The following is a 27,510-nucleotide window of genomic DNA, read 5'->3' as shown; positions in this document are numbered from 1 at the left end:
ATGGGTGCGAGTGTGGACCAATCAGAGGATGGGTGCGAGTGTGTGGACCAATCAGAGGATGGGTGCGAGTGTGTGGACCAATCAGAGGATGGGTGCGAGTGTGTGGACCAATCAGAGGATGGGTGCGAGTGTGTGGACCAATCAGAGGATGGGTGCGAGTGGTGCAGCGGTATGGAGTCGCTGGGGAGGAGAGGTGGGGTTGGGGGGTTGATCTCTCACTAATACTCCACACTCATTAACACTTCTCCTCAGGGGGTTGATCTCTCACTAATACTCCACACTCATTAACACTGCTCCTCGGGGGGTTGATCTCTCACTAATACTCCACACTCATTAACACTTCTCCTCGGGGGGTTGATCTCTCACTAATACTCCACACTCATTAACACTTCTCCTCGGGGGGTTGATCTCTCACTAATACTCCACACTCATTAACACTTCTCCTCGGGGGGTTGATCTCTCACTAATACTCCACACTCATTAACACTTCTCCTCGGGGGGTTGATCTCTCACTAATACTCCACACTCATTAACACTGCTCCTCGGGGGGGTTGATCTCTCACTAATACTCCACACTCATTAACACTTCTCCTCGGGGGGTTGATCTCTCACTAATACTCCACACTCATTAACACTTCTCCTCGCCCTGTCAATCCTCTCTGCTGTTCTGCATTCACCATCTCTCTCCAGTCCTCCTCTCTCCTGTGAGTCTCTCATTCCTCTGTGTGCCTGCTCTGTTGATGTCTCTCCTGTGAGTCTCTCATTCCTCTGTGTGCCTGCTCTGTTGATGTCTCTCCTGTGAGTCTCTCTTTCCTCTGTGTGACTGCTCTGTTGATGTCTCTGCTGTGAGTCTCTCTTTCCTCTGTGTGCCTGCTCTGTTGATGTCTCTCCTGAGTCTCTCATTCCTCTGTGTGTCTGCTCTGGTGATGTCTCTCTGGTGAGTCTCTCTTTCCTCTGTGTGCCTGCTCTGTTGATGTCTCTCCTGTGAGTCTCTCTTTCCTCTGTGTGCCTGCTCTGTTCATGTCTCTCCTGTGAGTCTCTCCTCTGTGTGTCTGCTCTGTTGATGTCTCTCCTGAGTCTCTCATTCCTCTGTGTGTCTGCTCTGGTGATGTCTCTCCTGTGAGTCTCTCATTCCTCTGTGTGCCTGCTCTGGTGATGTCTCTCCGCCCTGCTGTGGTGAGTATGTAAATGTTCCTGCTGCAGCCAATTAGCTCATTTATTCATGGCGTCTCAGTCAGTGTCGATGCCATTTGACTTCCCTTCAGTGTTCAGTCAGGTAGCGTTCAGTCAGGTAGCGTTCAGTCAGGTAGCGTTCAGTCAGGTAGCGTTCAGTCAGGTAGCGTTCAGTCAGGTAGCGTTCAGTCAGGTAGCGTTCGCTGCTCTTTGTCTCCGTCACAGTCAGGGCTGTCTCTAGGCAGGGGTGCAGGGACGACTAAAGAAATACTCTTGACTAAAGAAGTGTGTCTACTGCGGCAGAAATGTTACAGTTTTTACATTAGTGGTGTTTAAAGACGTGTGTCTACTGTGGGTCCATGGGTAAAGAAGTGGTTCATCTGTGAGTCCATGGGTAAAGACGTGGGTCTACTGTGGGTCCATGGTTAAAGGAGTGTGTCTACTGTGGGTCCAGGGTTAAAGAAGTGTGTCTACTGTGGGTCCATGGTTAAAGAGGTGGTTCTACTGTGGGTCCAGGGTTAAAGAAGTGTGTCTACTGTGGGTCCATGGTTAAAGACGTGGGTCTAGCTCCGTATACCCTCCACTACACCACTCTAGGCGTCTCTATACCTCTGTCTCTTATCTCTTTCTATCTCTAATCTCTCCCTCTCTCTCATCTCTCCCTCTATCTCTCTCTCTCTCCCTCTATCTCTCTCTCTCTCCCTCTATCTCTCTCTCTCCCTCTATCTCTCTCTCTCTCCCCTTTCACTGTTTCTCTGTCTCTTCTGTTTCACCCTCTCTCTCCGTGTCTCTCTCCTCTCTATCCAATCAAAATGGAATTGCTGCAGACATGTGGTGTGGTTTAGTCAAGGCGAGGGCAGATGCTCTTAAGGGTTGAAAAGCCAGACTCTAACCCTGCTACGTTTTCACTGAAGAAAAGCATTTGAATATGTGGCAACCTGGGCAGCAACGTCTGCATATGGAATACATATCCACAGATCTATAGATCCATATGCTCACTAATGAACATGCTGAAGGGGCTCAGTAAGTCATGGTTCTCTGGTGTTGCTCTTTCGCGCATGCACACACTCATACTGTACACACACACACACTCATACTGTACACACACACACACACAGTTATTATACATGCTCTCTCTTTCTGTTTCTGCGTATGCCACTATTCTCTTGAGCCAATCCTTGCCTGTCACTTGTTTTATGTTTTAATCTCTTGGAATCCTAAACTTGACTCTGGGGGGAGGGGGGGGGGGGTAGTCATATTACTGTACCTTGAAGTGTCTTGATTGCATCAGGCCAAGGAGGTTGTGCAGGTGTAGCAGAGCTGACCGCTCTCATGCACCATACTACCCACCTGCGCCATTCAATTATTTCCGCTGCCTTAGTTGGCTGAGCTGTACTTAAGGGAGGTGATCGCATGTGTTTGTAAATCAGGACATCTACTGTACCTAAGATCAAACTAAGGGAGGGGCAAGTGAGGGTGGAGGCAATACTGATGAACGATGCAGCTGGGTCATATGGTTGTCTTCACAGATGCTGTTCTCAGCTGGGAACTGAGGGGTTTATAGAATGGAAGCCTCTCATCCCACACGTGAGGGCCGTGCCCGTCCGGTTCCCCAGCGAAGAGGATTCTCCCGAGGGCAGATGTGATCACAGTGTTGAGGAGGGGGAGGTCAGCCGGAACCAGCAGCTCCATCTGGACGCCTACGCCTGATAGGATTACAGCCCAGCCCCGCCCAGTTTAGCCCACACCCAGCCCAGTTTAGCCCACCCCTAGCCCAGCCCAGCCCAGTTTAGCCCACACCCAGCCCAGTTTAGCCCACACCCAGCCCAGTTTAGCCCACACCCAGCCCAGCCCAGTTTAGCCCACCCCTAGCCCAGCCCAGCCCAGTTTAGCCCACACCCAGCCCAGTTTAGCCCACACCCAGCCCAGTTTAGCCCACACCCAGCCCAGCCCAGTTTAGCCCACCCCTAGCCCAGCCCAGTTTAGCCCACACCCAGCCCAGTTTAGCCCACCCCTAGCCCAGCCCAGTTTAGCCCACCCCTAGCCCAGCCCAGTTTAGCCCACACCCAGCCCAGTTTAGCCCACCCCTAGCCCAGCCCAGTGTAGCCCAGCCCAGTGTAGCCCAGCCCAGCCCAGTGTAGCCCAGCCCAGTGTAGCCCAGCCCTAGCCCTCTCCATTTGCATGGCCTCTAACCCTCCAAATGGTCAGGCTTACTAACATAGTTGGTCATTCTAGTTTCCAGTCTCCCAACGGCTGGCCGGCCAATCACGGCCCACTCTGCCCACGCCGCTCGTCATACCGGCCAATCACGGCCCACTCTGCCCACGCCGCTCGTCATACCGCCCATGATGGCCGACCATGTAGGCAACTTCTCTATTTTCACACTCTCCTGTTAGTCATGTCTCTCTCATGACGTGTTTAGCTCATGTTTACTGCTCTGTAGATGTTCTGTTAGTCATGTCTCTCTCATGACGTGTTTAGCCCATGTTTACTGCTCTGTAGATGTTATGTTAGTCATGTCTCTCTCATGACGTGTTTAGCTCATGTTTACTGCTCTGTAGATGTTCTTAGCCAATAGACAAACATTTCCCAGGAGCTTGCTCCATCGTCTTGTTGAGAGAGGTCCGGGAAGAGTTTTTACAGCTCACTTTCCTGGCCCCCGGGTGCTTCCCTCTGGAATATGTAGGGGTGGGGCCTATGCCCACCCTCCCATTGCCATTTGATCAAATTGGTCAAACTGCAGTAAAAATCCCCCCGACCTCTGACTAGCCACCTAAATGTTCCTCCCTGGTCCTGCGCTGCCCTGTTGGTCAGGGGAGGGCACAATCACACGGAGCCGGTCAGACCCCAGAGTGTGTCGGTGGCATTTGGACCGGCGCTGAGGTAGAGAGCAGGGAATGTGGGTCAGTCTGCCCTTTACCCCGGGGCTGGAGCTGCCCTTTACCCCGGGGGCTGGAGCTGCCCTTTACCCCGGGGGCTGGAGCTTAACCTGCCCTTTACCCCGGGGGCTGGAGCTTAACCTGCCCTTTACCCCGGGGGCTGGAGCTTAACCTGCCCTTTACCCCGGGGGCTGGAGCTCAACCTGCCCTTTACCCCGGGGGCTGGAGCTCAGCTGATGGGGCTCCTCCCAGACATTTTGGACATATGACATTTCCTGACAACCTTCTTTTTTTTTTTCCTTCTTTTTTTTTTTTTTTTTGAAGGTTATTTGTATGTATTCATATGGTATTCATATACTGTATATACCAGTAATGAAACTGTCTTCATAAAAATGTGTGTGTGTGTGTGTGTGTGTGTGTGCGCGTGTGTGTGCGCGTGTGTGTGTGCGCGCGCGCGCGAGCACAGTTACGGTATGCATACTGTATTTCACGTGGAGACTATATCAATTAAAATTGGCCTTGGCAGCGATGTCGTCATCTCGTCGATAGGGGCTGGAAGATGTGATGAAGGAGAAGATGTGCTCTTCTCTAATGTCCCCCTGTCTGCCTCCGCAGCGATTCATCCAGACAGAGATTCAGCAGCGACGGGAGAAGGTGGGACCATTTTCCACAGGATTCATCATGCTTTGGACAAGTAATTATTGAAATGATTTGAATGAAGTTTTACTGTGATTCTCAGCCTTTTTAACCTAGGCTATGTTCACTAAAGACAAGCGATAGTTGGGGTTCCCCCGTTCTGCGGCTGGTAGTCTAATCACAGGTCGTATCCTGTATTAACGACTTATTTTTAACTACGGAGAAATCCGTCGGTTTGCTGATGGCGAGGATTCAGGGATACGAGACGGTCCCTTTAAGAGAGAGAGAGAGAGAGGGAGAGAGAGAGAGAGAGGGAGAGAGAGAGGGAGAGAGAGAGAGAGGGAGAGAGAGAGAGAGAGAGAGAGAGGGAGAGAGAGAGAGGGAGGGAGAGAGAGAGAGAGGGAGGGAGGGAGAGAGGGAGAGAGAGAGAGAGAGAGAGAGAGAGAGAGAGAGGGAGAGAGAGAGGGAGAGGGAGAGAGAGAGGGAGAGAGTTGGATCGTCACTGAAGTAGGCGATCAGACAGTTTTACCAATGTGATGTAGGTTATTGATTCATGGCCACAATTTTGCACAAACAAAGTAGTGATCCGGGTAGTGAGCAGTTCCAGACGCCCTGTGATGTTTCACTACCAGACTGAGGACTCGCCTGGTTCAGTCCTACCAGCAGACTGAGGACTCGCCTGGTTCAGTCCCTGAATGGAGACCGGACCTGAACGTTGTTGACTCGCGTGTGGAATACAGATCTTCTGGGAGCTCACAGGTAGGAAACACTACATCCTACATGCACTGCTTTTATTAAACTATCCTATGCGTTATTTATTGATTCCTGTACTTGATTGATTGATTGGTTGATTGATAGATTATCGTGTTGATATTTACCACAGATTATAGGAAAAAAGTTTTGTAATTTTCTCTTTATTGTGAAGTATTCAATTGGTATTAGCCTACTGTACATTCATTAAAATTATTCCACATATATAATACGTCAGCAGTGGCAATGTTTAATGTTGGCTCAAGTGAACCCTTTTATCTGAGAGTAGTGATATAAGATATAAATCACATAGACTACTGAAATGAATGATCAGTAAATGACATATACTATGTGAACAGCATGACACTGCTCTCTAATAGAACCATGACGCTGCTCTCTAATAGAACCATGACACTGCTCTCTAATAGAACCATGACACTGCTCTCTAATAGAACCATGCCACTGCTCTAATAGAACCATGACACTGCTCTCTAATAGAACCATGACACTGCTCTCTAATAGAACCATGACACTGCTCTCTAATAGAACCATGCCACTGCTCTCTAATAGAACCTCTAATAGAACCATGACACTGCTCTCTAATAGAACCATGCCACTGCTCTCTAATAGAACCATGCCACTGCTCTCTAATAGAACCATGCCACTGTTCTCTAATAGAACCATGACACTGCTCTCTAATAGAACCATGACACTGCTCTCTAATAGAACCATGCCACTGCTCTCTAATATAACCATGCCACTGCTCTCTAATAGAACCATGCCACTGCTATCTAATAGAACCATGACACTGCTCTCTAATAGAACCATGACACTGCTCTCTAATAGAACCATGACGCTGCTCTCTAATAGAACCATGCCACTGCTCTCTAAAAGAACCATGACACTGCTCTCTAATAGAACCATGACACTGCTCTCTAATAGAACCATGACACTGCTCTCTAATAGAACCATGACACTGCTCTCTAATAGAACCATGACGCTGCTCTCTAATAGAACCATGACACTGCTCTCTAATAGAACCATGCCACTGCTATCTAATAGAACCATGCCACTGCTCTCTAATAGAACCATGACGCTGCTCTCTAATAGAACCATGACACTGCTCTCTAATAGAACCATGACACTGCTCCCTAATAGAACCATGACGCTGCTCTCTAATAGAACCATGACACTGCTCTCTAATAGAACCTCTAATAGAACCATGACACTGCTCTCTAATAGAACCATGCCACTGCTCTCTAATAGAACCATGCCACTGCTCTCTAATAGAACCATGCCACTGTTCTCTAATAGAACCATGACACTGCTCTCTAATAGAACCATGACACTGCTCTCTAATAGAACCATGACACTGCTCTCTAATAGAACCATGACACTGCTCTCTAATAGAACCATGCCACTGCTCTCTAATAGAACCATGACACTGCTCTCTAATAGAACCATGACACTGCTCTCTCATAGAACCATGACGCTGCTCTCTAATAGAACCATGACACTGCTCTCTAATAGAACCATGACACTGCTCCCTAATAGAACCATGACGCTGCTCTCTAATAGAACCATGACACTGCTCTCTAATAGAACCTCTAATAGAACCATGCCACTGCTCTCTAATAGAACCATGCCACTGCTCTCTAATAGAACAATGCCACTGCTATCTAATAGAACCATGCCACTGCTCTCTAATAGAACCATGATGCTGCTCTCTAATAGAACCATGACACTGCTCTCTAATAGAACCATGACACTGCTCTCTAATAGAACCTCTAATAGAACCATGACACTGCTCTCTAATAGAACCATGCCACTGCTCTCTAATAGAACCATGCCACTGCTCTCTAATAGAACCATGACACTGTTCTCTAATAGAACCATGACACTGCTCTCTAATAGAACCATGACACTGCTCTCTAATAGAACCATGACGCTGCTCTCTAATAGAACCATGACACTGCTCTCTAATAGAACCATGATGCTGCTCTCTAATAGAACCATGACACTGTTCTCTAAAAGAACCATGACACTGCTCTCTAATAGAACCATGACACTGCTCTCTAATAGAACCATGACGCTGCTCTCTAATAGAACCATGACACTGCTCTCTAATAGAACCATGACACTGCTCTCTAATAGAACCATGACGCTGCTCTCTAATAGAACCATGCCACTGCTCTCTAATAGAACCTCTAATAGAACCATGACACTGCTCTCTAATAGAACCATGCCACTGCTCTCTAATAGAACCATGCCACTGCTATCTAATAGAACCATGCCACTGCTCTCTAATAGAACCATGACGCTGCTCTCTAATAGAACCATGACACTGCTCTCTAATAGAACCATGACGCTGCTCTCTAATAGAACCATGACACTGCTCTCTAATAGAACCTCTAATAGAACCATGACACTGCTCTCTAATAGAACCATGCCACTGCTCTCTAATAGAACCATGCCACTGCTCTCTAATAGAACCATGACACTGTTCTCTAATAGAACCATGCCACTGCTCTCTAATAGAACCATGCCACTGCTCTCTAATAGAACCATGCCACTGCTCTCTAATAGAACCATGACACTGCTCTCTAATAGAACCATGACACTGCTCTCTAATAGAACCATGCCACTGCTCTCTAATAGACCCATGACCTGCTCTCTAATAGAACCATGACACTGCTCTCTAATAGAACCATGACACTGCTCTCTTATAGAACCATGCCACTGCTCTCTAATAGACCCATGACGCTGCTCTCTAATAGAACCATGACACTGCTCTCTAATAGAACCATGCCACTGCTCTCTAATAGAACCATGACACTGCTCTCTAATAGAACCATGACACTGCTCTCTAATAGAACCATGACACTGCTCTCTAATAGAACCATGCCACTGCTCTCTAATAGAACCATGACACTGCTCTCTAATAGAACCATGACGCTGCTCTCTAATAGAACCATGACACTGCTCTCTAATAGAACCATGCCACTGCTCTCTAATAGAACCATGCCACTGCTCTAATAGAACCATGCCACTTCTCTCTAATAGAACCATGACACTGCTCTCTAATAGAACCATGACACTGCTCTCTAATAGAACCATGACACTGCTCTCTAATAGAACCATGACACTGCTCTCTAATAGAACCATGACACTGCTCTCTAATAGAACCATGACACTGCTCTCTAATAGAACCATGCCACTGCTCTCTAATAGAACCATGACACTGCTCTCTAATAGAACCATGACACTGCTCACTAATAGAACCATGACACTGCTCTCTAATAGAACCATGCCACTGCTCTCTAATAGAACCATGACGCTGCTCTCTAATAGAACCATGACACTGCTCTCTAATAGAACCATGACACTGCTCTCTAATAGAACCATGACACTGCTCTCTAATAGAACCTCTAATAGAACCATGCCACTGCTCTCTAATATAACCATGCCACTGCTCTCTAATAGAACCATGACACTGCTCTCTAATAGAACCATGACACTGCTCTCTAATAGAACCATGACACTTCTCTCTAATAGAACCATGACACTGCTCTCTAATAGAACCTCTAATAGAACCATGACGCTGCTCTCTAATAGAACCATGCCACTGCTCTCTAATAGAACCATGCCACTGCTATCTAATAGAACCATGCCACTGCTCTCTAATAGAACCATGACGCTGCTCTCTAATAGAACCATGACACTGCTCTCTAATAGAACCATGAAGCTGCTCTCTAATAGAACCATGACGCTGCTCTCTAATAGAACCATGACACTGCTCTCTAATAGAACCTCTAATAGAACCATGACACTGCTCTCTAATAGAACCATGCCACTGCTCTCTAATAGAACCATGCCACTGCTCTCTAATAGAACCATGACACTGTTCTCTAATAGAACCATGCCACTGCTCTCTAATAGAACCATGACACTGCTCTCTAATAGAACCATGACACTGCTCTCTAATAGAACCATGCCACTGCTCTCTAATAGACCCATGACCTGCTCTCTAATAGAACCATGACACTGCTCTCTAATAGAACCATGACACTGCTCTAATAGAACCATGCCACTTCTCTCTAATAGAACCATGACACTGCTCTCTAATAGAACCATGACACTGCTCTCTAATAGAACCATGACACTGCTCTCTAATAGAACCATGACACTGCTCTCTAATAGAACCATGACACTGCTCTCTAATAGAACCATGACACTGCTCTCTAATAGAACCATGCCACTGCTCTCTAATAGAACCATGACACTGCTCTCTAATAGAACCATGACACTGCTCACTAATAGAACCATGACACTGCTCTCTAATAGAACCATGCCACTGCTCTCTAATAGAACCATGACGCTGCTCTCTAATAGAACCATGACACTGCTCTCTAATAGAACCATGACACTGCTCTCTAATAGAACCATGACACTGCTCTCTAATAGAACCTCTAATAGAACCATGCCACTGCTCTCTAATATAACCATGCCACTGCTCTCTAATAGAACCATGACACTGCTCTCTAATAGAACCATGACACTGCTCTCTAATAGAACCATGACACTTCTCTCTAATAGAACCATGACACTGCTCTCTAATAGAACCTCTAATAGAACCATGACGCTGCTCTCTAATAGAACCATGCCACTGCTCTCTAATAGAACCATGCCACTGCTATCTAATAGAACCATGCCACTGCTCTCTAATAGAACCATGACGCTGCTCTCTAATAGAACCATGACACTGCTCTCTAATAGAACCATGAAGCTGCTCTCTAATAGAACCATGACGCTGCTCTCTAATAGAACCATGACACTGCTCTCTAATAGAACCTCTAATAGAACCATGACACTGCTCTCTAATAGAACCATGCCACTGCTCTCTAATAGAACCATGCCACTGCTCTCTAATAGAACCATGACACTGTTCTCTAATAGAACCATGACACTGCTCTCTAATAGAACCATGACGCTGCTCTCTAATAGAACCATGACGCTGCTCTATAATAGAACCATGACGCTGCTCTCTAATAGAACCATGACGCTGCTCTCTAATAGAACCATGACACTGCTCTCTAATAGAACCATGACACTGCTCTCTAATAGAACCATGACACTGCTCTCTAATAGAACCATGACACTGCTCTCTAATAGAACCATGACACTGCTCTCTAATAGAACCATGACACTGCTCTCTAATAGAACCATGACACTGCTCTCTAATATAACCATGCCACTGCTCTCTAATAGAACCATGACACTGCTCTCTAATAGAACCATGACACTGCTCTCTAATAGAACATGACACTGCTCTCTAATAGAACCTCTAATAGAACCATGACGCTGCTCTCTAATAGAACCATGACACTGCTCTCTAATAGAACCATGACGCTGCTCTCTAATAGAACCATGACACTGCTCTCTAATAGAACCATGACACTGCTCTCTAATAGAACCTCTAATAGAACCATGACGCTGCTCTCTAATAGAACCATGACACTGCTCTCTGGGAAAGTGTTCAAAATGGAACAGTTTTCAGTTCCAGGTGCTGTTTGGAATCTTGGTTCTTTCTGACCTGTAACGATTTCCCCTTTCTGTGCATGACTGGCTAGCTGTGTGTGGCTGGCTAGCCGTGCAGCTAGCATAGCGTTTGAACGTGTCTGGCTAGCCGTGCAGCTAGTATAGCGCTTTGTGCGTGGCTGGCTAGCCGTGCAGCTAGTATAGCGTTTGAGCGTGGCTGGCTAGCCGTGCAGCTAGTATAGCGTTTGTCGGGTTATCACTCCCTCCCTCCCGACAATGCTGGCCTGCATTTCTCTGTTGGCACCACAAGAGGCAGTAGTCCCAGCACACCATAATCAAGAAGGACACCAAAATCAACCCGCCGATCTACACTGCACAAGTAGAGTAGTGGTCAGAGCATTGGACTCCCACCCGGGAGACCGGGGCTCAAGACTCGGTGGGGATGACTTAATGGGACTATACCCCAAACCTCCACACGTTCATCCTTTCACTCCAACCTTTACCCCTTGCCTTATAAGTCAGATCCTGTCCCAACCCCAACCCTTATTCTGACCCCAACCCACACTAGGGACCGGAAGAAGGACACCAAAACCCACCCACCAATCTCCACTGCACAAGTAGAGTAGGGATGGGGATGACTTTATGTTATCATCAGTGTAACTGCTTTAGCCACTGACCGTTACCATTAATGTTATGGAAGCTGCTGCTAGTTGTTGTGAGCTCATGATTTAACTGGCTATCCCGCTCTCATTGTGCTGGATTAGCATTGGAAGCATTGGAACTGATGTGTCCAGATGACAAGACCTATCTTAATTCATCAGACATTATTTCCTGTCATTTCAATTCACAGCTATTTCAGTGGCATGACTAGCTTCCGTCCTACCAGTCCTGAACAGAAACAAGCCAGCCACGCACATCAGCCAGGCTGGACCTGGTCTGGTTCAGAGGGGTTTTCTCTTAAAAATGGTTGAATAGCACCCGCTTTTAGAGTGTCGCATTAGGCTAGAAGGCAAAAAATACCTTCTCTAGCAGATCTATCTATCTATCTATCTGTCTGTCTGTCTGTCTGTCTGTCTGTCTGTCTGTCTGTCTCCTTCTTTCTATCTCCTTCTCACTGTCTCTTGTGATAGTTATTTTAGACTGGTCTAGTCAAAAGATTTACCAAGATACGTTCAAAAGGTTGAGTCTGGTTTATTGTGAAAATCAATACGAGCCGCAAGGACTTCCTGAGAAACACAGCAAGGGTGGTTAGTCAGAGAAGTGCCGTTCATGGGTATTGCTGTGGCTTATATGCAATCAAAACAAAGGTACAGTGCTTCCAGGATGTGATTGGCTACTGCATTGTACATGAATGGCAGGCGTGGCCAAGAGTAAAGACATGTGACATGAGAAAATGAATGGCAGGCGTGGCCAAGAGTAAAGACATGTGACATGAGAAAAAGGCGGTAGTTTCTAAGAGGGACAAAGGAACAAAAGGATGGTTATTCTGGAGCAGACAGATGGCCTTCTGGAAGCCATTTTGTATGTTAGCACAGCTATGTGAATACTTAGGGGGAGGTGATGAATTACAAAAGGGGGAGAGTTGAGGTGTTTATAATTACAAAGGGGGAGGGTTGAGGTGTTTTACATTTACAAAGGGGAGACTGAAACTAGGGTTTGCAGGGGACTTGGGGGGAGGTGATGAACACAAGGACAAAGGTTTAAGGTGTTTGGATGTAAATTCCTGGACAATCCCCCATTTGTGCCTGAACAGGTACACAAAAATAAAATATAAAATCCAAACACAGTGTAAACATTCAGCTATGCTATACATGTGGAAAGGAAATAATCTCTCCACTAGGTGGAGCAAAAAAAAAAATTCTCTTTTTTTTTTTTTTTATTATTTTCTTTCCACGTGCAAAATCACGCACCAAAACCCCTTGTTTCAGAAATTTGACAGGAAACAAGATAAAAAAGATGACATGATTATATACTATTTATAGTCTAAGAGTGGACAACCATTCACCAAAAAAACTTGATTTAACAAGGCAAAAAAAAGATAAAATGGTTACCAGTGTAAGAGGGGCAAAAAACCTCTTGGTCAATTTAGAGGAAAAACCCAAACTTATTTATCAACTCATGTTTCAACCATTGCAACTCTTGTAAACAAATATGATATTTTTCAGATTATTTCAAAGTTCATTCACTCTTGTGAATAATCGCATGTGATGTCCTATGGAACATAGCTTCCATGTGTGCGTCTCTGAATGTTTAATGTAGGTTCCAGTGTGTGCGATCAGAGGTGCAGTCCGATTGCTCATCAGAGGAGAGGAGAGTGTGGCGGTGACTGTCAAGGTCACTCTTGTTCACAGTGTATCCCAACAGTCATTTAGGTGACACTTCTCTTTTGGGCAATAGAATGTCATTGGGGAATGCAAGGCGTCTTCTCTTCTAGTTCGCAACTTCAATGTCGCGTTGTTTGAAATCAGTTATGTTCAATGTTAGTTGCAGTGTGTGCAGGTGTGTGTGCGTGTGTGGTGCATCTTGTGAGGAGGTGACAAGCAAGGTCATTTTTCCTCCGATTCCTCGTCAGAGGAGAGGACAGTGTGATGGCCCATGGTTTTGGCCTCTGAGCCCTCTGGTTCAGCTGCATTCTGATCTCCTGGTGTTTGCGATCCCCTGGTGGACCGTCCTCTGCTGCTTGGACCCGTCGGCAATGCTTGCATGGGTCCACGAAGTCCTCTCAGATCGCTGTCTGCGTGGTGAGTAGAACCTGGTACGGCCCGAGCCACCTCGGCGAGTTCCAGCTCCTTCGTCTGTGGTCGTGGACCAGGACCCAATCCCCAGGAGAGATGTGATGCAGGAACCCCTCCTTAGCCTCAGGAAATGGCGGTCCTCACTTCCTCCATTTCTTTTTCTCCGCAGGTGGAGCAGATGCTTGTAGGTCAGAAATGTCTGCCAGGGACAGTGGAGGAATCTTGTCAGGGTCTGTGGATGGTACAGAGAGCATAGAAAGCACAGGGGAGGAAGCAGAGACAGCCGCAGCTTTTGCAGCGAGCTCTCGGAGGGTGAGGAGGGAGTCCCTGTCCTGGTTCAGCAGGGTGAAGGTGCGGTGGGACACCACACAGCCAGGGCGCCAGCAGCACGTACAGGCTCTTGAACTGAACCCGGTCCATCCCTGTACTGCTCCACGTAGGGTCGGCCCGGGTCGTGCTGCTGGAGGGCTCACCTCGGCGCTCCCGCTCCCCCAGCACAGGCTGATGAAGTGCTCCGTCTGTGGATCCACAGATGAGAGAGACAAACAGAGACAAAACAGAAGAGCAAAAGGAGAGTCCTCTGGTCTGGTCTCCCTGTTCCCCTCTTTGGTCAGGAACGGTTATTCAAAATCTGTTGGAGATTCTCAGAAATATGGTTAAGCGCAAGCTCCTGCTTTGGGGAAAAAATGTTGTTATTCAGTCAGGAACACTTAAACAGGGTGTCTGTTCAAGTGTCATTTAGAGCCAGTCTGCAGTACCCTACAGTGACATCAGGGGCAGTGTTAGAATGACTTCAACACGCCCAGTCCCCAGTCATGATCAAGGCAATTGGATTTGGCTCTAGCATTTCTCTCGCGATTTTATGAAAATAAAATAACCATATTCTCGTCTCAACAAAAACAACACCCCCTAAGGGTGAAAGCAAAAATTTCCTGAAGTCAGGATAAAAATAGAGATGGGGCAAAGAAAATGATACTAAAATGAACTGGCTTCATTTACAATTAACTAATCAAAAACTCCATCAAAGCTTCATTTGTATAGCTAAAATTTGTATATCTAAAACCTCCCTCTTCTGCATTTGAGGACAGAGTATTTGGGCACTGCTTCGGACAAAATGGTCTCTTCTCCGTTTCATACTTATCTGTCGCTCACAGTGAGTTGGTGACATGGAGTTGGCGTTGCATCTCACGAACCCCAGATCGCCCATCTGTAGGGAAACAGGCCAGTAACCTCCATCTCCACCTCCGGTCTGTGCCCGTCTCCTGGTTCGGCATTCACCAATCACTCCCGGAACGACAGTTGTCTGTAAAAAAAACACTCAGAAAAAACACTCAGGCCCGATGAATGTGCCTCAAACTATAAAAATGAGATATTTAACATAACCATTTAAAAAAAATATATAATTTGGTTATGAGATGCTGCATTCAGATTAAGACACTGGCAACCCTTATCTATTCCCCCCACTATTATGCACTAACCTTATGTCTTAAGCTACATATCAGAAAGAGAGACAAAACAAACAGTTAAACAGACAAACAGCAGGTCCCAAGCAGTCCCCAGGAAGGCATGATCCAGGCTTCTCAAAGACCTGCCGCCCAGGGTCCATAGCACCTGAAGAATAAGACTCAAACACAGACTGGGTTCAATAGCAGAGGAGAAGGCCTAAAGTCAACTCCTCAAAAACACATTATCATTATATGAATGAAATTCATACAGTAGAAATGCATAAAACGAACAGCTTATGGCCATTCATTGACTATTGAAACAAACTCCTGAATCAAACACCTATTCAAAACCCTGTCAGACTTTTGAGTTCGCTCTACATCTATTTTATCCTGTTTATTTACCTTAAAAATTATATATATATCTCTATCTTGGCTAGTTAAAATCTCCCTTATGGGTTGTTCAAGGGAACTCCAGCAGGTGGCGCTCGACCCCAAATCGGAGGCTCTTCCTTCCTGACCTGTTCGGACGAATACCTCGTAGAAAGGGGTGGCTTAACTCGTAGAGAGAAGGGGCGTGGCTAATGGCGGGGGCAGCAACAGCCTGGTTGGGTGCTATAGAATTAACAGGCTTTTCCCTTAACCTTATCTCAACCACCTCTAGCTGAGCCCGAATCTTAGAATTTAACACTAAAATGTCAGATGTGGATGTAAGAAATTGAAAATGCTTTAGCACAACAATCTCATCAGGCTAGACGTTTAGCAGTAGAATTCTGTTACATTCTCTAGCCATATGTTATTAGCCGGGGTTACATTGACACCTAGTGGTGCTCCCAAAATGTTGCATGTATGACCCGGAAGTTGTCTTTGGCAGCGCGGGGAAATTTAAAGAAACAAATCCCTAATAATCACGACGCAGCCTAAAACCCCAAAACAGCAATGAAAGGAAACCTTATGGTTAACTCACGGCGGGAAAGAATACAATTTCGAAAGAAACACACATTAAGACACATTAAATTCGCTTAGTACTCAGTCAGGAAGTGCTTTGTTCTCTTCTGGCTCAATGGCGGAACACCGCGAGTGGGAGTTTTCCTTATCTCCTAGGCAACCAGCTAGCTAGCCTACTGGGAATCTAGCAGAATTTTAACAGTCTAAAAAGTGTACAAAAAATACTTTACAATACTTTACCTGGATCCATGGCGCGCGTAACAAACATACAATCAAGAGCCGAGGCTCAAACAGTGAACACATAAGACACGACGAAACAAAGGCCCACGTTTACAACAACCATGCTCGGCTGCACTAGCAATTTGGTCCAGGCTAAACCAGATGTCTAGATCCTACCAAATATGTACAGCCACTTGGTGAAAACTAACGCTCGTTAGGTTTACCAAGTCACCCAGGAACAAAGGGACAAACGCTTATTTATATAGCGCTTAAAACAACACATACAAGACAGACTAAAATTAACAAACATGCTCGGCTGCACTAGCAATTTGGTCCAGGCTAAACCAGATGTCTAGATCCTACCAAATATGTACAGCCCCTCTGGTCAAAATCTCTACCAGAAACGCGGATTGCAAAACTCTCAATTCCGCCCTGTAGCTACATCTCCATTGAGCAAAAACTCTCTCAACGTGCTCGCGGTTTAAACTCTCCCGCGACCGGCCAAAAGGGAAGCCTGTTCTGTGCCAACTCTTTGGCGTATTTAACTCAAAAACCCCGTTCTAAGCTGCAACCGATAAACAACCTAATAATTGTACATCAACTACAGGGGAACAAGATTCACGAGACCAAACTCTCACTTGAACAGCTTATTTTCTCGTAACGAAACAAGGACGAAGTCAAAAGACAATACGATATAATATCTATTGCTGTTCACAACCTCCTTAGATAATTACACAACTTATAGTACTAAAATACCCACGCTGGGGTTTTCTGTTTTCAAACAATCCAGACCAACAAGCTGAACCAAATCAAGGCAAATACAACTCAGAACCATAAGAGGGTTCGTTTAAACGTACCTGTGAGCCTCAAGAATCCAGTGGAAGAACTGAGGAAATAATCTCTGCGTGCGCTCTGGCGCAAGAGAGAAAATTGATTTTCCAACGCCCACTATATGGACCGACACGTCTGTCACCAGTTCATCCACTGGAATCCCGGCAACACGCAGGCAGTGCTCCCATTCCCGTTCGCCAAACTGTGATAGTTATTTTAGACTGGTCTAGTCAAAAGATTTACCAAGATACGTTCAAAAGGTTGAGTCTGGTTTATTGTGAAAATCAATACGAGCCGCAAGGACTTCCTGAGAAACACAGCAAGGGTGGTTAGTCAGAGAAGTGCCGTTCATGGGTATTGCTGTGGCTTATATGCAATCAAAACAAAGGTACAGTGCTTCCAGGATGTGATTGGCTACTGCATTGTACATGAATGGCAGGCGTGGCCAAGAGTAAATACATGTGACATGAGAAAATGAATGGCAGGCGTGGCCAAGAGTAAAGACATGTGACATGAGAAAAAGGCGGTAGTTTCTAAGAGGGACAAAGGAACAAAAGGATGGTTATTCTGGAGCAGACAGATGGCCTTCTGGAAGCCATTTTGTATGTTAGCACAGCTATGTGAATACTTAGGGGGAGGTGATGAATTACAAAAGGGGGAGAGTTGAGGTGTTTATAATTACAAAGGGGGAGGGTTGAGGTGTTTTACATTTACAAAGGGGAGACTGAAACTAGGGTTTGCAGGGGACTTGGGGGGAGGTGATGAACACAAGGACAAAGGTTTAAGGTGTTTGGATGTAAATTCCTGGACACTCTCTCTCTCCCTCCTCTCTCTTCATGTCTAGTTGTGATTAGTACCTAACAAACACCCACTGTTATTAAATCTTTTAGCATGTGGCAGCTTGTGCTGCGTCTCTCGTCCAGCTGTTGATCACGGTGTTAAGGTTCTGTGCTGCACGCTGTAACTCATCCAGTTATGTAGGCAAGGCTGCTGGTGTATAGAGAATACACTTCATTTACACAGACGTTCAGTTGAGTTCTGGGTATTCAATTCTTAATCACCACCGATTTAAAAATTGTACAATTGTTGCAAATTACCAGCATATGAGCTATTAGGGTAAACCCATCTGTGCAGCGTGGCCAATACTGCACTCTGGGAGCTCATACATGATGAATTCACTTGTTTTGATGATCTGAGAGACACAGTATTGTAGCTGGAAGCCTTGATGTGCTCTGGGTCTGCTTTTACCACCGCGCACCACGCAACAGCAGACAGCAGGAGAGAGAGGGAGAGGAGAGAGAGAAAGAGAGAGAGAGAGAGAGGGAGAGGAGAGAGAGAGAGGGAGAGGAGAGAGAGAAGGAGAGAGAGAGAGGATCTGGTGCTTCTGTCACCTACCAAAGAAGGGATGGAACAGCATCAGAGAGAGAGAGAGAGGGAGAGAGAGAAAGAGAGAGAGAGAGGATCTGGTGCTTCTGTCACCTACCAAAGAAGAGATGACAGCATCTTCATCTTCTGCACTAAATCCTCCCAGACCTGGACCTTGACATTGAATCTTACCAAGACAAAGATGATGATGTTCCATAAAAGACCCTGCCTCTAGCACAGCAAATATACATTCTCTCTATATGACTAGAGCCTAGCCCTAGAGCATACCAACTATACATTCTCTCTATATGACTAGAGCCTAGCCCTAGAGCATACCAGCAATATGACTAGAGCCTAGCCCTAGAGCATACCAACTATACATTCTCTCTATATGACTAGAGCCTAGCCCTAGAGCATACCAGCAATATGACTAGAGCCTAGCCCTAGAGCACACCAACTATATACCTATATGATAGCCCTAGAGCATACCAACAATATGACTAGAGCCTAGCCCTAGAGCATACCAACTATACATTCTCTCTATATGACTAGAGCCTAGCCCTAGAGCATACCAGCAATATACCTATCCTGGCCTAAACAACAGCACCACAGGTCACTTTGGAATAAAGTAACGGAATCTGTAGCAAAGCTGTGAATGACAGAGATGAAGCAGTTGGGTTTCCTGCGCATCAACAGACAAATCAAGTTCAAAATCCTCATTCAAATCTGGCTCAAAATATTAGGTTTCATTACGGAACCCGTTTCCCTTTACGGGTGTGAGGTCTGGGGTCCTGACCTGATGTGCCAGATGGTTCGCTTTGCATAACCGTCCTGGAACTCTCCGGAAACATCCTGGAACTCTCCACTGGAAACTGTTTGGAGGAGGGAGAGAGGGAGATAGAGAGAGGAAAGGAGAGAGAGAGAGAGAGAGAGAGAGAAGAGGGAGGAAGGCGGCCATTCACCTATTAGCGCTGAAACTAGGCCAGACTGGACCGGGCCTGGACCCTCCATTCATTCTCTAGGCTGGTGGGGGAAGAATGGGGATATGAGATGGACGACCCATTATACATTCTATTATGATGATAGTGAAGTCGTGTCTTGGCATGAGGGACTTAAGCAGCAGCGGTTTGGGGACAGCCAGAGTTATTAATACATCCATGGGGACAGCTAGGCATCCGAGAACATTCCAACGCGTTGCCGTAGCGATGGAAATCCATTATCACGTTAGCTAGAGTGGCAACGTTAGACAACGAAAATCACATGTCTGTAGACAAACAAGAAAATTGATATAATTTGCGGGTATATCTAACAAATACACTTAGAATCATTAGACTATTACTAGTAGAACATAGTGTGAACAGAGTTTATTAATGGTGTCCTGTCGTCCTCTGAGCGTCACAGCCTCCCAGTGACCGTTCCTCCCTGGGTCCTGGCTGATGACCGTTCCTCCCTGGGTCCTGGCTGATGACAGACGGAGGGCTTCCGTTGACCACTAGCCTCATGAGACGGATCATCCAGATCTAGAGAGCTCTCTTTAAAGAGTCTCTCTCTTGTCTCTCTCTGCTGCCGTCTGGGAGTCCCTCTATCTCTGGGATTCCCTCTATCTCTGGGATTCCCTCTATCTCTGGGATTCCCTCTATCTCTGGGATTCCCTCTATCTCTGGGATTCCCTCTATCTCTGGGATTCCCTCTATCTCTGGGATTCCCTCTATCTCTGGGATTCCCTCTATCTCTGGGATTCCCTCTATCTCTGGGGTTCCCTCTATCTCTGGGATTCCCTCTATCTCTGGGGTTCCCTCTATCTCTGGGATTCCCTCTATCTCTGGGATTCCCTCTATCTCTGGGATTCCCTCTATCTCTGGGATTCCCTCTATCTCTGGGATTCCCTCTATCTCTGGGATTCCCTCTATCTCTGGGATTCCCTCTATCTCTGGGATTCCCTCTATCTCTGGGAGTCCCTCTATCTAGAGTGAGTGTTGTGGTCAGGAGCGCTTGCCTTGACAGACTTAAGGCCTTCAGCCAATCAGTGTAACAAAACCTTTGCCAAATCCAGTCGGAAGAACTGCGAAAACGTATTTTCTTCCGAGGAACTCCGCTAGTGCACTAGTACTCTTGTTCTTATTTAATAGCATACTCTTGTTCTTATTTAATTGTTATTATTGCGTCTGTTGCTGCAATAACTGCACTTACAGTAAGGCTGTGTTTCATTTTCACACAACTACGGTAACCAATCAGTGGCTGTGTTTTACTGGGGGGGGCAGAACAGCATTCAGAACCCAGTCCCTGATTGGCCCGGTCACAACGTAATCGGAGAGAAAACGTTCGAGATAGCTGGGTGTCCAGACTGATCTGCAGTGGGAAACAGAAAGTTGAGATCAGAATGGTTTCACAAGTCTAAGTGACCATGGCGTCCCTTTGTTCCTAGAACTCTGGTTAAAAAAATACGACCCTCTCTTTAACTTTTACTCACTGAGCAAATATTCTGTGTTGCTGTTATCAAACAAATTGAATACAATTTCGCAATTTTACATGACAAACATAATGGAAAGGGTGGGGACACCCTTGGGGACACATCTGCTTTTGAGTTGGCCAACATTACGCCCACTGCTAGCTGGTGGTGAATGTGATTAGCAGGACAAACAGACACAACAACGGTATTAATCTGGTTTAGTTCTCCAACTTCTTACCCACAGGCCTTTGCACTGTTCTCTCCAGACTGCCATCATCTCTCCCTCAACACTCAGCCTCGACTTTAAACTTTAGACCTCACTGTCCCCAAGGGGAAATTCTTTTCCACAGCACTGTTTAAACATTACTGTGTGTGTGTGTGTGTGTCTTGTGTGTGTCTTGTGTGTGTCTTGTGTGTGTTTGTGTGTTTGTGTGTGTGTGTGTGTGTGTTTGTGTGTCTGCCCTGTTTGACTCTGACCTTGTTTTTCCTCATCCAGCAGGCTCTCCTGGGACCCCTGTCTCTCTTCCAGAGCTGGAGTGTCTCTCTTCCAGAGCTGGAGTGTCTCTCTCCTGGGGCTGGAGAGTCTCTGTGAAGCTGGTGTGTCTCTCTTCCGTGGAGCTGGTGTGTCTCTCTTCCGTGGAGCTGGTGTGTGTCTTCGTGGAGCTGGTGTGTGTCTTCGTGGAGCTGGTGTGTGTCTTCGTGGAGCTGGTGTGTGTCTTCGTGGAGCTGGTGTGTGTCTTCGTGGAGCTGGTGTGTGTCTTCGTGGAGCTGGTGTGTGTCTTCGTGGAGCTGGTGTGCGTCGGGGGCTATGGTGAGGCGATGTACGCTGGCCGGTGCGAGGCTACTGGTGGCCGACGGCGAGGCGGAGGAGCGTGGCCTGGTCCGGGGCCCCGCCTCCTCTGGGCCCTCCTCCTCCTCCTGCTGGGTGCGCGCGGCGCAGTGTCGGGCGAGTGTCCGGACCCCTGCCACTGCGCCTGGGACACGGGCACCGTGCTCTGCGCCGACGCCGGGCTGCGCGAGGTCCCGCAGGGCCTCCCCCCCGAGACCGTGTCCCTCCACCTGGAGCGCAACTACATCCGCCACCTCCCCGAGGACGCCTTCCGCGCGCTGCCGCTGCTGCGCCACCTCTACCTGTCTCACAACCGCATCGACACGCTCTCCTCCGGGGCCCTGCGGCGCCTGGGGCCCGAGCTCCGCCTTCTGGACCTCTCGCACAACCAGCTGAGCCGCGCCAAGCGCGAGGAGTTCGGCGCCACGCACGCCACCACCCGCCTCCACCACAACCCCTGGCACTGCGACTGCGCCCTGCAGGAGCTGCTGGAGGCGCTGGACCTGGAGCGCGACACGGAGGGCGCCATCGTGTGCGAGAGCTCGGCGCGCGGCGCCGGTGAGGGCAGCCGCTGGGACGACCCGGCCTCGCCGGGGGAGCACGCCGGACACGCCCTGGTCAAGCTGCTGGACGCAGGCGTGAACTTCTGCAGCCTCCAGCGGAAGACCACCGACGTGGTCATGCTGGTCACCATGTTCGCCTGGTTCTTCATGGTGGTCGTGTACGTCGTGTACTACGTGCGGCAGAACCAGGCGGAAGCCCGGCGCCACATGGAGTACCTGAAGAGCCTGCCCAGCCCGAAGAAGACGCCCGCCGACGGTGACACCCTCAGCACCGGGTTCTGACCCGGCTCCGAGGACCGCCTGTTTAAAAGAACCTGAACACGTCACCTTCAACGCCACAGAGATAGACTGTCTCAACACACAAGCCTCTCTGCTGGAATGGATGCTGTTCTAATGACCGTAAAAATATTGGTTGATAAAAAAAGGTTCAAAAGAGTGTGATAACTGTCTTTTTGTAATAACTGTCTCATTTTTTGGGTGTGCTTTATATTTTTTCAACTGCTTAATATATTTCTAATTGTTCTAAAGTGCTGAACTATGAACATTGAATGAAAGTTCAATTTAACTTTCAATGTGTTTCACTGACATTGAAGAGAAAAATATGAAACTAATATTTTCAACCTTTCCTCTCGTCTAATACTCTCATAAGTGTCAATATTGGAAAATGAGCTCAACCACGACGCTCTAATGACGCTCTAATGACATCCTGATTGGGGCCTGCTGACCCCAAGCCCCGCCCCTCAGACCTCTGCAGCCATCACAACCAATCAGAGAGAGAGTCTATTAATCAGGCTGGAGAGTGATGATGCTTCAGATCGGTCCTCTGATCCTCCATCGTCCCCGGATGAGACCTCCATCCTGTCCTCCCGGATGATCAGCGCTCGCTGCTTTGACCTCCCCGCTAACGAGGTCGCCCAGGCAGACGGCGCGATCAGACCTCCTCACTAACTACTGCCTGCCTTAATTGATTCTGATGAGGAGAGAGAGAGAGTGGGGGGGTTGTTCCAGCAGTGGTATTGCACCAATAAATGGGCAGTAATCAGCTGTGATTGATTGTGATTGGCTGGAGGAGTAGTGGTGGCAGTCTGGTAGAAACGATGGCTGCCTCTTGTTTAGAGAGAGCTTAAATCCAGATTTAGAATGTGGTTAATAATTTAGATGGCCTTTCTAAATGACAGGGTAAAGTCTGCTCTCTTCCTTTGGGATCAGTCATCTCTGGAGAGGCTCCTGGTTTAACCAGCTAACCTGTGTGTGTGTGTGTGTGTGTGTGTGTGTGTGTGTGTGTGTGTGTGTGTGTGTGTGTGTGTGTGTGTGTGTGTGTGTGTGTGTGTGTGTGTGTGTTAGGGTTACTCGTACCCAGACACAGTCAGTCTTGGAATCACCTGACTGATACGTCCTACGATTCCTCTCATCTCGCAAACGTTGGTCTCTCAGTCCGAGGTGTTCTGGGATGTTTTATGTGCTTGTAGATTCACCATGAGCCCATGGAGTGTGTTCACTAGCCTGTCAGAGCCCATGGAGTGTGTTCACTAGCCTGTCAGAGCCCATGGAGTGTGTTCACTAGCCTGTCAGAGCCTGGAGGCCGTCAATAATATACCACTGGTGTTGATGTGAGAAAAAGAGGGAGTGGTGTCCAAGGTGAAGCTAAGTGTGTGTGAAGTATCTGTGTTGTTGTGGTAATCTCGTCAGTAGCTAGGCTACAGGTTGTGATATTGTGCAGGGACTTGACAAATTGCGAGAAGGAACTGATCTGATGTCAAAAAATAAAAATGGCTATTACGAACAAATGTATATTGAGATGATAACTGATCAGATGGTGAATATGTGTGTAGCAACAGGAACTATGGATGAAGAGGAACTACAGTACGATATCTACAGCCCAACACGGACCATCTGTCCAGAGACTGTTCCTGTGTAGACTGGTCCATCAGGCTCTGGACTGACTGACCTTCTGGTCAAAACATGAAACAAACAAGAACCAAGCATGCTTCCTCTGTGCTGTTTTTATACCTGTTTTTTTTATTTATTTGTGATGTGTTTTGTCCTGTTGATTTGTTTTCTCTCCCGTTTTACCTCAAAAATGATTCTAACAAGGATTACATCATAGATTTTGAAACCATTACATAAATAATAGATGAACTTTAGAAAAACTTAAAAACAAAATATTAAAAAAATCAATCAAACGTGTGTGTGTTTTGTTCATAGAAAAATCAACCAAACGTGTGTGTTTTGTTCATAGAAAAGCATCGACCTTTTATTGCTAAGCTGACAGATCAGGTGAAAGAGAAGGAAAGGTCAAAAGTACAGGATGACATCATAATCAATTCACAAAATGGCGTGTTTGATCATGGCTGGCATTGTTTTGCATTCCTACTCTACCATGCGTTAAAAGAAATACTGAAAAACGTATTTTACATATAGAAAACAAGCATGATATGAACTGCCACCTCCTTTACCTACTTGCCATGGAGTTTTGTTTGCTAGCTTCTCCACCACAGAAAACAACCAGAACCCATCTCTCCCCTGTCTCACACACCCTCCCACCTGGAAACATGCTGCTCCACAACCAGCACCCATCTCTCCCCTGTCTCACACACCCTCCCACCTGGAAACATGCTGCTCCACAAGCAGCACCCATCTCTCCCCTGTCTCACACACCCTCCCACCTGGAAACATGCTGCTCCACAAGCAGCACCCATCTCTCCCCTGTCTCACACACCCTCCCACCTGGAAACATGCTGCTCCACAAGCAGCACCCATCTCTCCCCTGTCTCACACACCCTCCCACCTGGAAACATGCTGCTCCACAACCAGCACCCATCTCTCCCCTGTCTCACACACCCTCCCACCTGGAAACATGCTGCTCCACAAGCAGCACCCATCTCTCCCCTGTCTCACACACCCTCCCACCTGGAAACATGCTGCTCCACAAGCAGCACCCATCTCTCCCCTGTCTCACACACCCTCCCACCTGGAAACATGCTGCTCCACAAGCAGCACCCATCTCTCCCCTGTCTCACACACCCTCCCACCTGGAAACATGCTGCTCCACAAGCAGCAGCAGGGCACAGCGCTTCCCTCCAGGCAGCCTGACACCCACACAGGTGTGAACATGAGGAGGAGGGAAGATGGAACCTGACCCAGATACTCGCTCACTCCTCTCTCCAGCCCGGGAAAACAAAACAACAAACAAATACTGAATAAAACAAAAATAAAAAAGCGACTTCAGTCCGTTACTTGTTTTTGTCTTTTATTTCCAATTTACATTAATCAAAACCGTAACAAAAACAAAACCATGATCATCGTCATAATAATAATAATGCTATTATTATTAATAATAATACTATTATTAATAATAAAAAATATACACACCCTCACACATGATTAGACCCTCAGCTCTGGCTCGGGGGGACTGTCCTCTGTGGACGTGGGAGTGTGTGTGTGGGGGGGGGGGTGGGGGTGATAATGGGGGCACAGAGGAGGGTGACGGTCCTGGAGTGTGTGTGCCAGGGCTGAGGGTACGTCCTGTGTGAGGGGACAGCTGGGGGCTGGAGGGAGGATGTGAGACGGGAGGGCAGGGGTAAAGGTCACAGAGGGGGACAGACACTAGGCTATGGCTCCCATCCAGGTCTGCCACGCTGGGTTTGTAAACTCAGATTCTGGGTCAGGACTAAGGTTTTTTGTTTCTTTTAAGTGTGAGGTAGCTTAAAAAAATAACTAAAACAAAACAAAAGATAAAAAAAGAAAGAAATTCGAACAAGGATTAATTCCAAATAGACATGTCATCATGGACGCGTTTCTTTGATTGGGCAGCTAGGCAGGAGGGGCGGAGCTAGGGACTGGGGGGCGTGGCGTGGGGGGGGGGGTGCAGAGACATTTGTCACCCTGAAAACAGACTCCCAGGGTGCAATGCACTGTCGGAGAACTGTATATATATGTATACACACACATATACATATATATACATATATACATGTCACTACATATCAGTATCTGGCTGTTAAAAAACACAGGCTTGTTTTACAACAATAGCACCATGACTTTATTATAATACACAGTAACTTTCTGATACACACTGGCGGGAAATAGGAACACCTGCACTTAGTACAACGCTAGACTTTTGGTTTCATCAAGATAATATGTTGATATGGAGCAGGAGAGGAGGAGAGGAGGAGGTGGAGGAGGAAGGGAGGAGGAGGAGGGGAGGACGGGGGTGACTAATATACTATGCATGCTGCTGTGACTGTGAGGCTGTTTTTTTCTGGATAAACACACACACACACACACACACACACACACAGGTGGAACACACCTGGGACCCACACCTAAACAATAAATAAATAACGCCAACACGTCTCTATCCTTCTCTTCTGCAGTGGTCCCTCCTCCTCCTCCTCCTCCTCCTCCTCTGGCCCTCTAGTCAGCAGGGGAGGGAGGCCCAGGGTGGGGGGGTGTGCTGGGGGTTTAGGGGGGGGGGTCAGGGCGGGGTTGAAGAGAGAGAGAGGTGGTGCGGGGGATGGAGGGCGAGACTGGAGGCGGGGCTGGATGAATCACAGATGATGGTTGCTGGTGCCGTTCAGTGCAGATATCCTAGGAGTACGACTTGGAAAAGCACTTTTTACTTAGAAAAAAAAGTCCCATTTTCTTAAAAAAAAAAAGTCTTGATTTTTCTTTTATCTCTTACTTTCTTCCTTTGTTCTTTTGAAGTGTGTGTTCCTCTCTCGTCTTTTTTTTCTTCTTTTCAGCTTCTCCTCTTTTTTTCCCATCCCTCGTTCTTTTACAAGAAGCAGACCGCGCCGACGTCCACTCCGAACTCCTGGTCTGCGCCTCCTATATCCATGGGGGCAATGTCTACGATGGGCAGGCGGGACGTCTTCTGGGACCGGTACTCAATCACCGTCTTACCCCACTGCCCCGTGTGTTTCTATGGAGACAACAGTTAAAGACGTGGTCAGTGGAATGCACACATCACCGAGGACCGCAGCTGAATAGGATGAATGTGTGTGTGTGTGCGTGTGTGTGTGTGTGTGTGTGTGTGTGTGTGTGCAGGCGCTGTGTGTGTTTGATTGATTGAAAGAGAGAAAAAGAGAGGGAGAGATGCACACGGGTAAGAAAAAGACGAGGGAGAGAGAGAAAGAGAATGTGTATGAATG

General features: G+C 47.2%; 2 protein-coding genes across 2 annotated transcripts in view; one reads left to right on the top strand and one right to left on the bottom strand.

The window, feature by feature from the left end:
- Positions 1-22,639, top strand: LOC311328632 (leucine-rich repeat-containing protein 3-like; the record flags this gene model as incomplete). Its single annotated transcript, XM_084462575.1, has 2 exons — positions 1-193; positions 21,495-22,639. The coding sequence occupies 2 exons, from the start codon at positions 1-3 to the stop codon at positions 22,637-22,639; spliced, it is 1,338 nt and encodes a 445-aa protein (XP_084318701.1).
- A 4,495-nt stretch (positions 22,640-27,134) lies between these two features.
- Positions 27,135-27,510, bottom strand: part of col2a1b (collagen, type II, alpha 1b) — a gene marked incomplete at both ends in the record, with an annotated part of 32,730 nt that continues 32,354 nt past the window's right edge. The window contains one exon of the mRNA XM_084462590.1: positions 27,135-27,281. Within this exon, the coding sequence (XP_084318716.1) occupies positions 27,135-27,281 (147 nt within the window). The remainder of the gene's footprint in view (positions 27,282-27,510) is intronic.

The sequence above is a fragment of the Borostomias antarcticus genome, assembly GCF_949987555.1.
Source record: "Borostomias antarcticus genome assembly, contig: scaffold_136, whole genome shotgun sequence".
Classification (NCBI taxonomy): domain Eukaryota; kingdom Metazoa; phylum Chordata; class Actinopteri; order Stomiiformes; family Stomiidae; genus Borostomias; species Borostomias antarcticus.
Note: the sequence above shows the minus strand (reverse complement) of the source record. Positions and strands in the feature narration are given on the sequence as shown.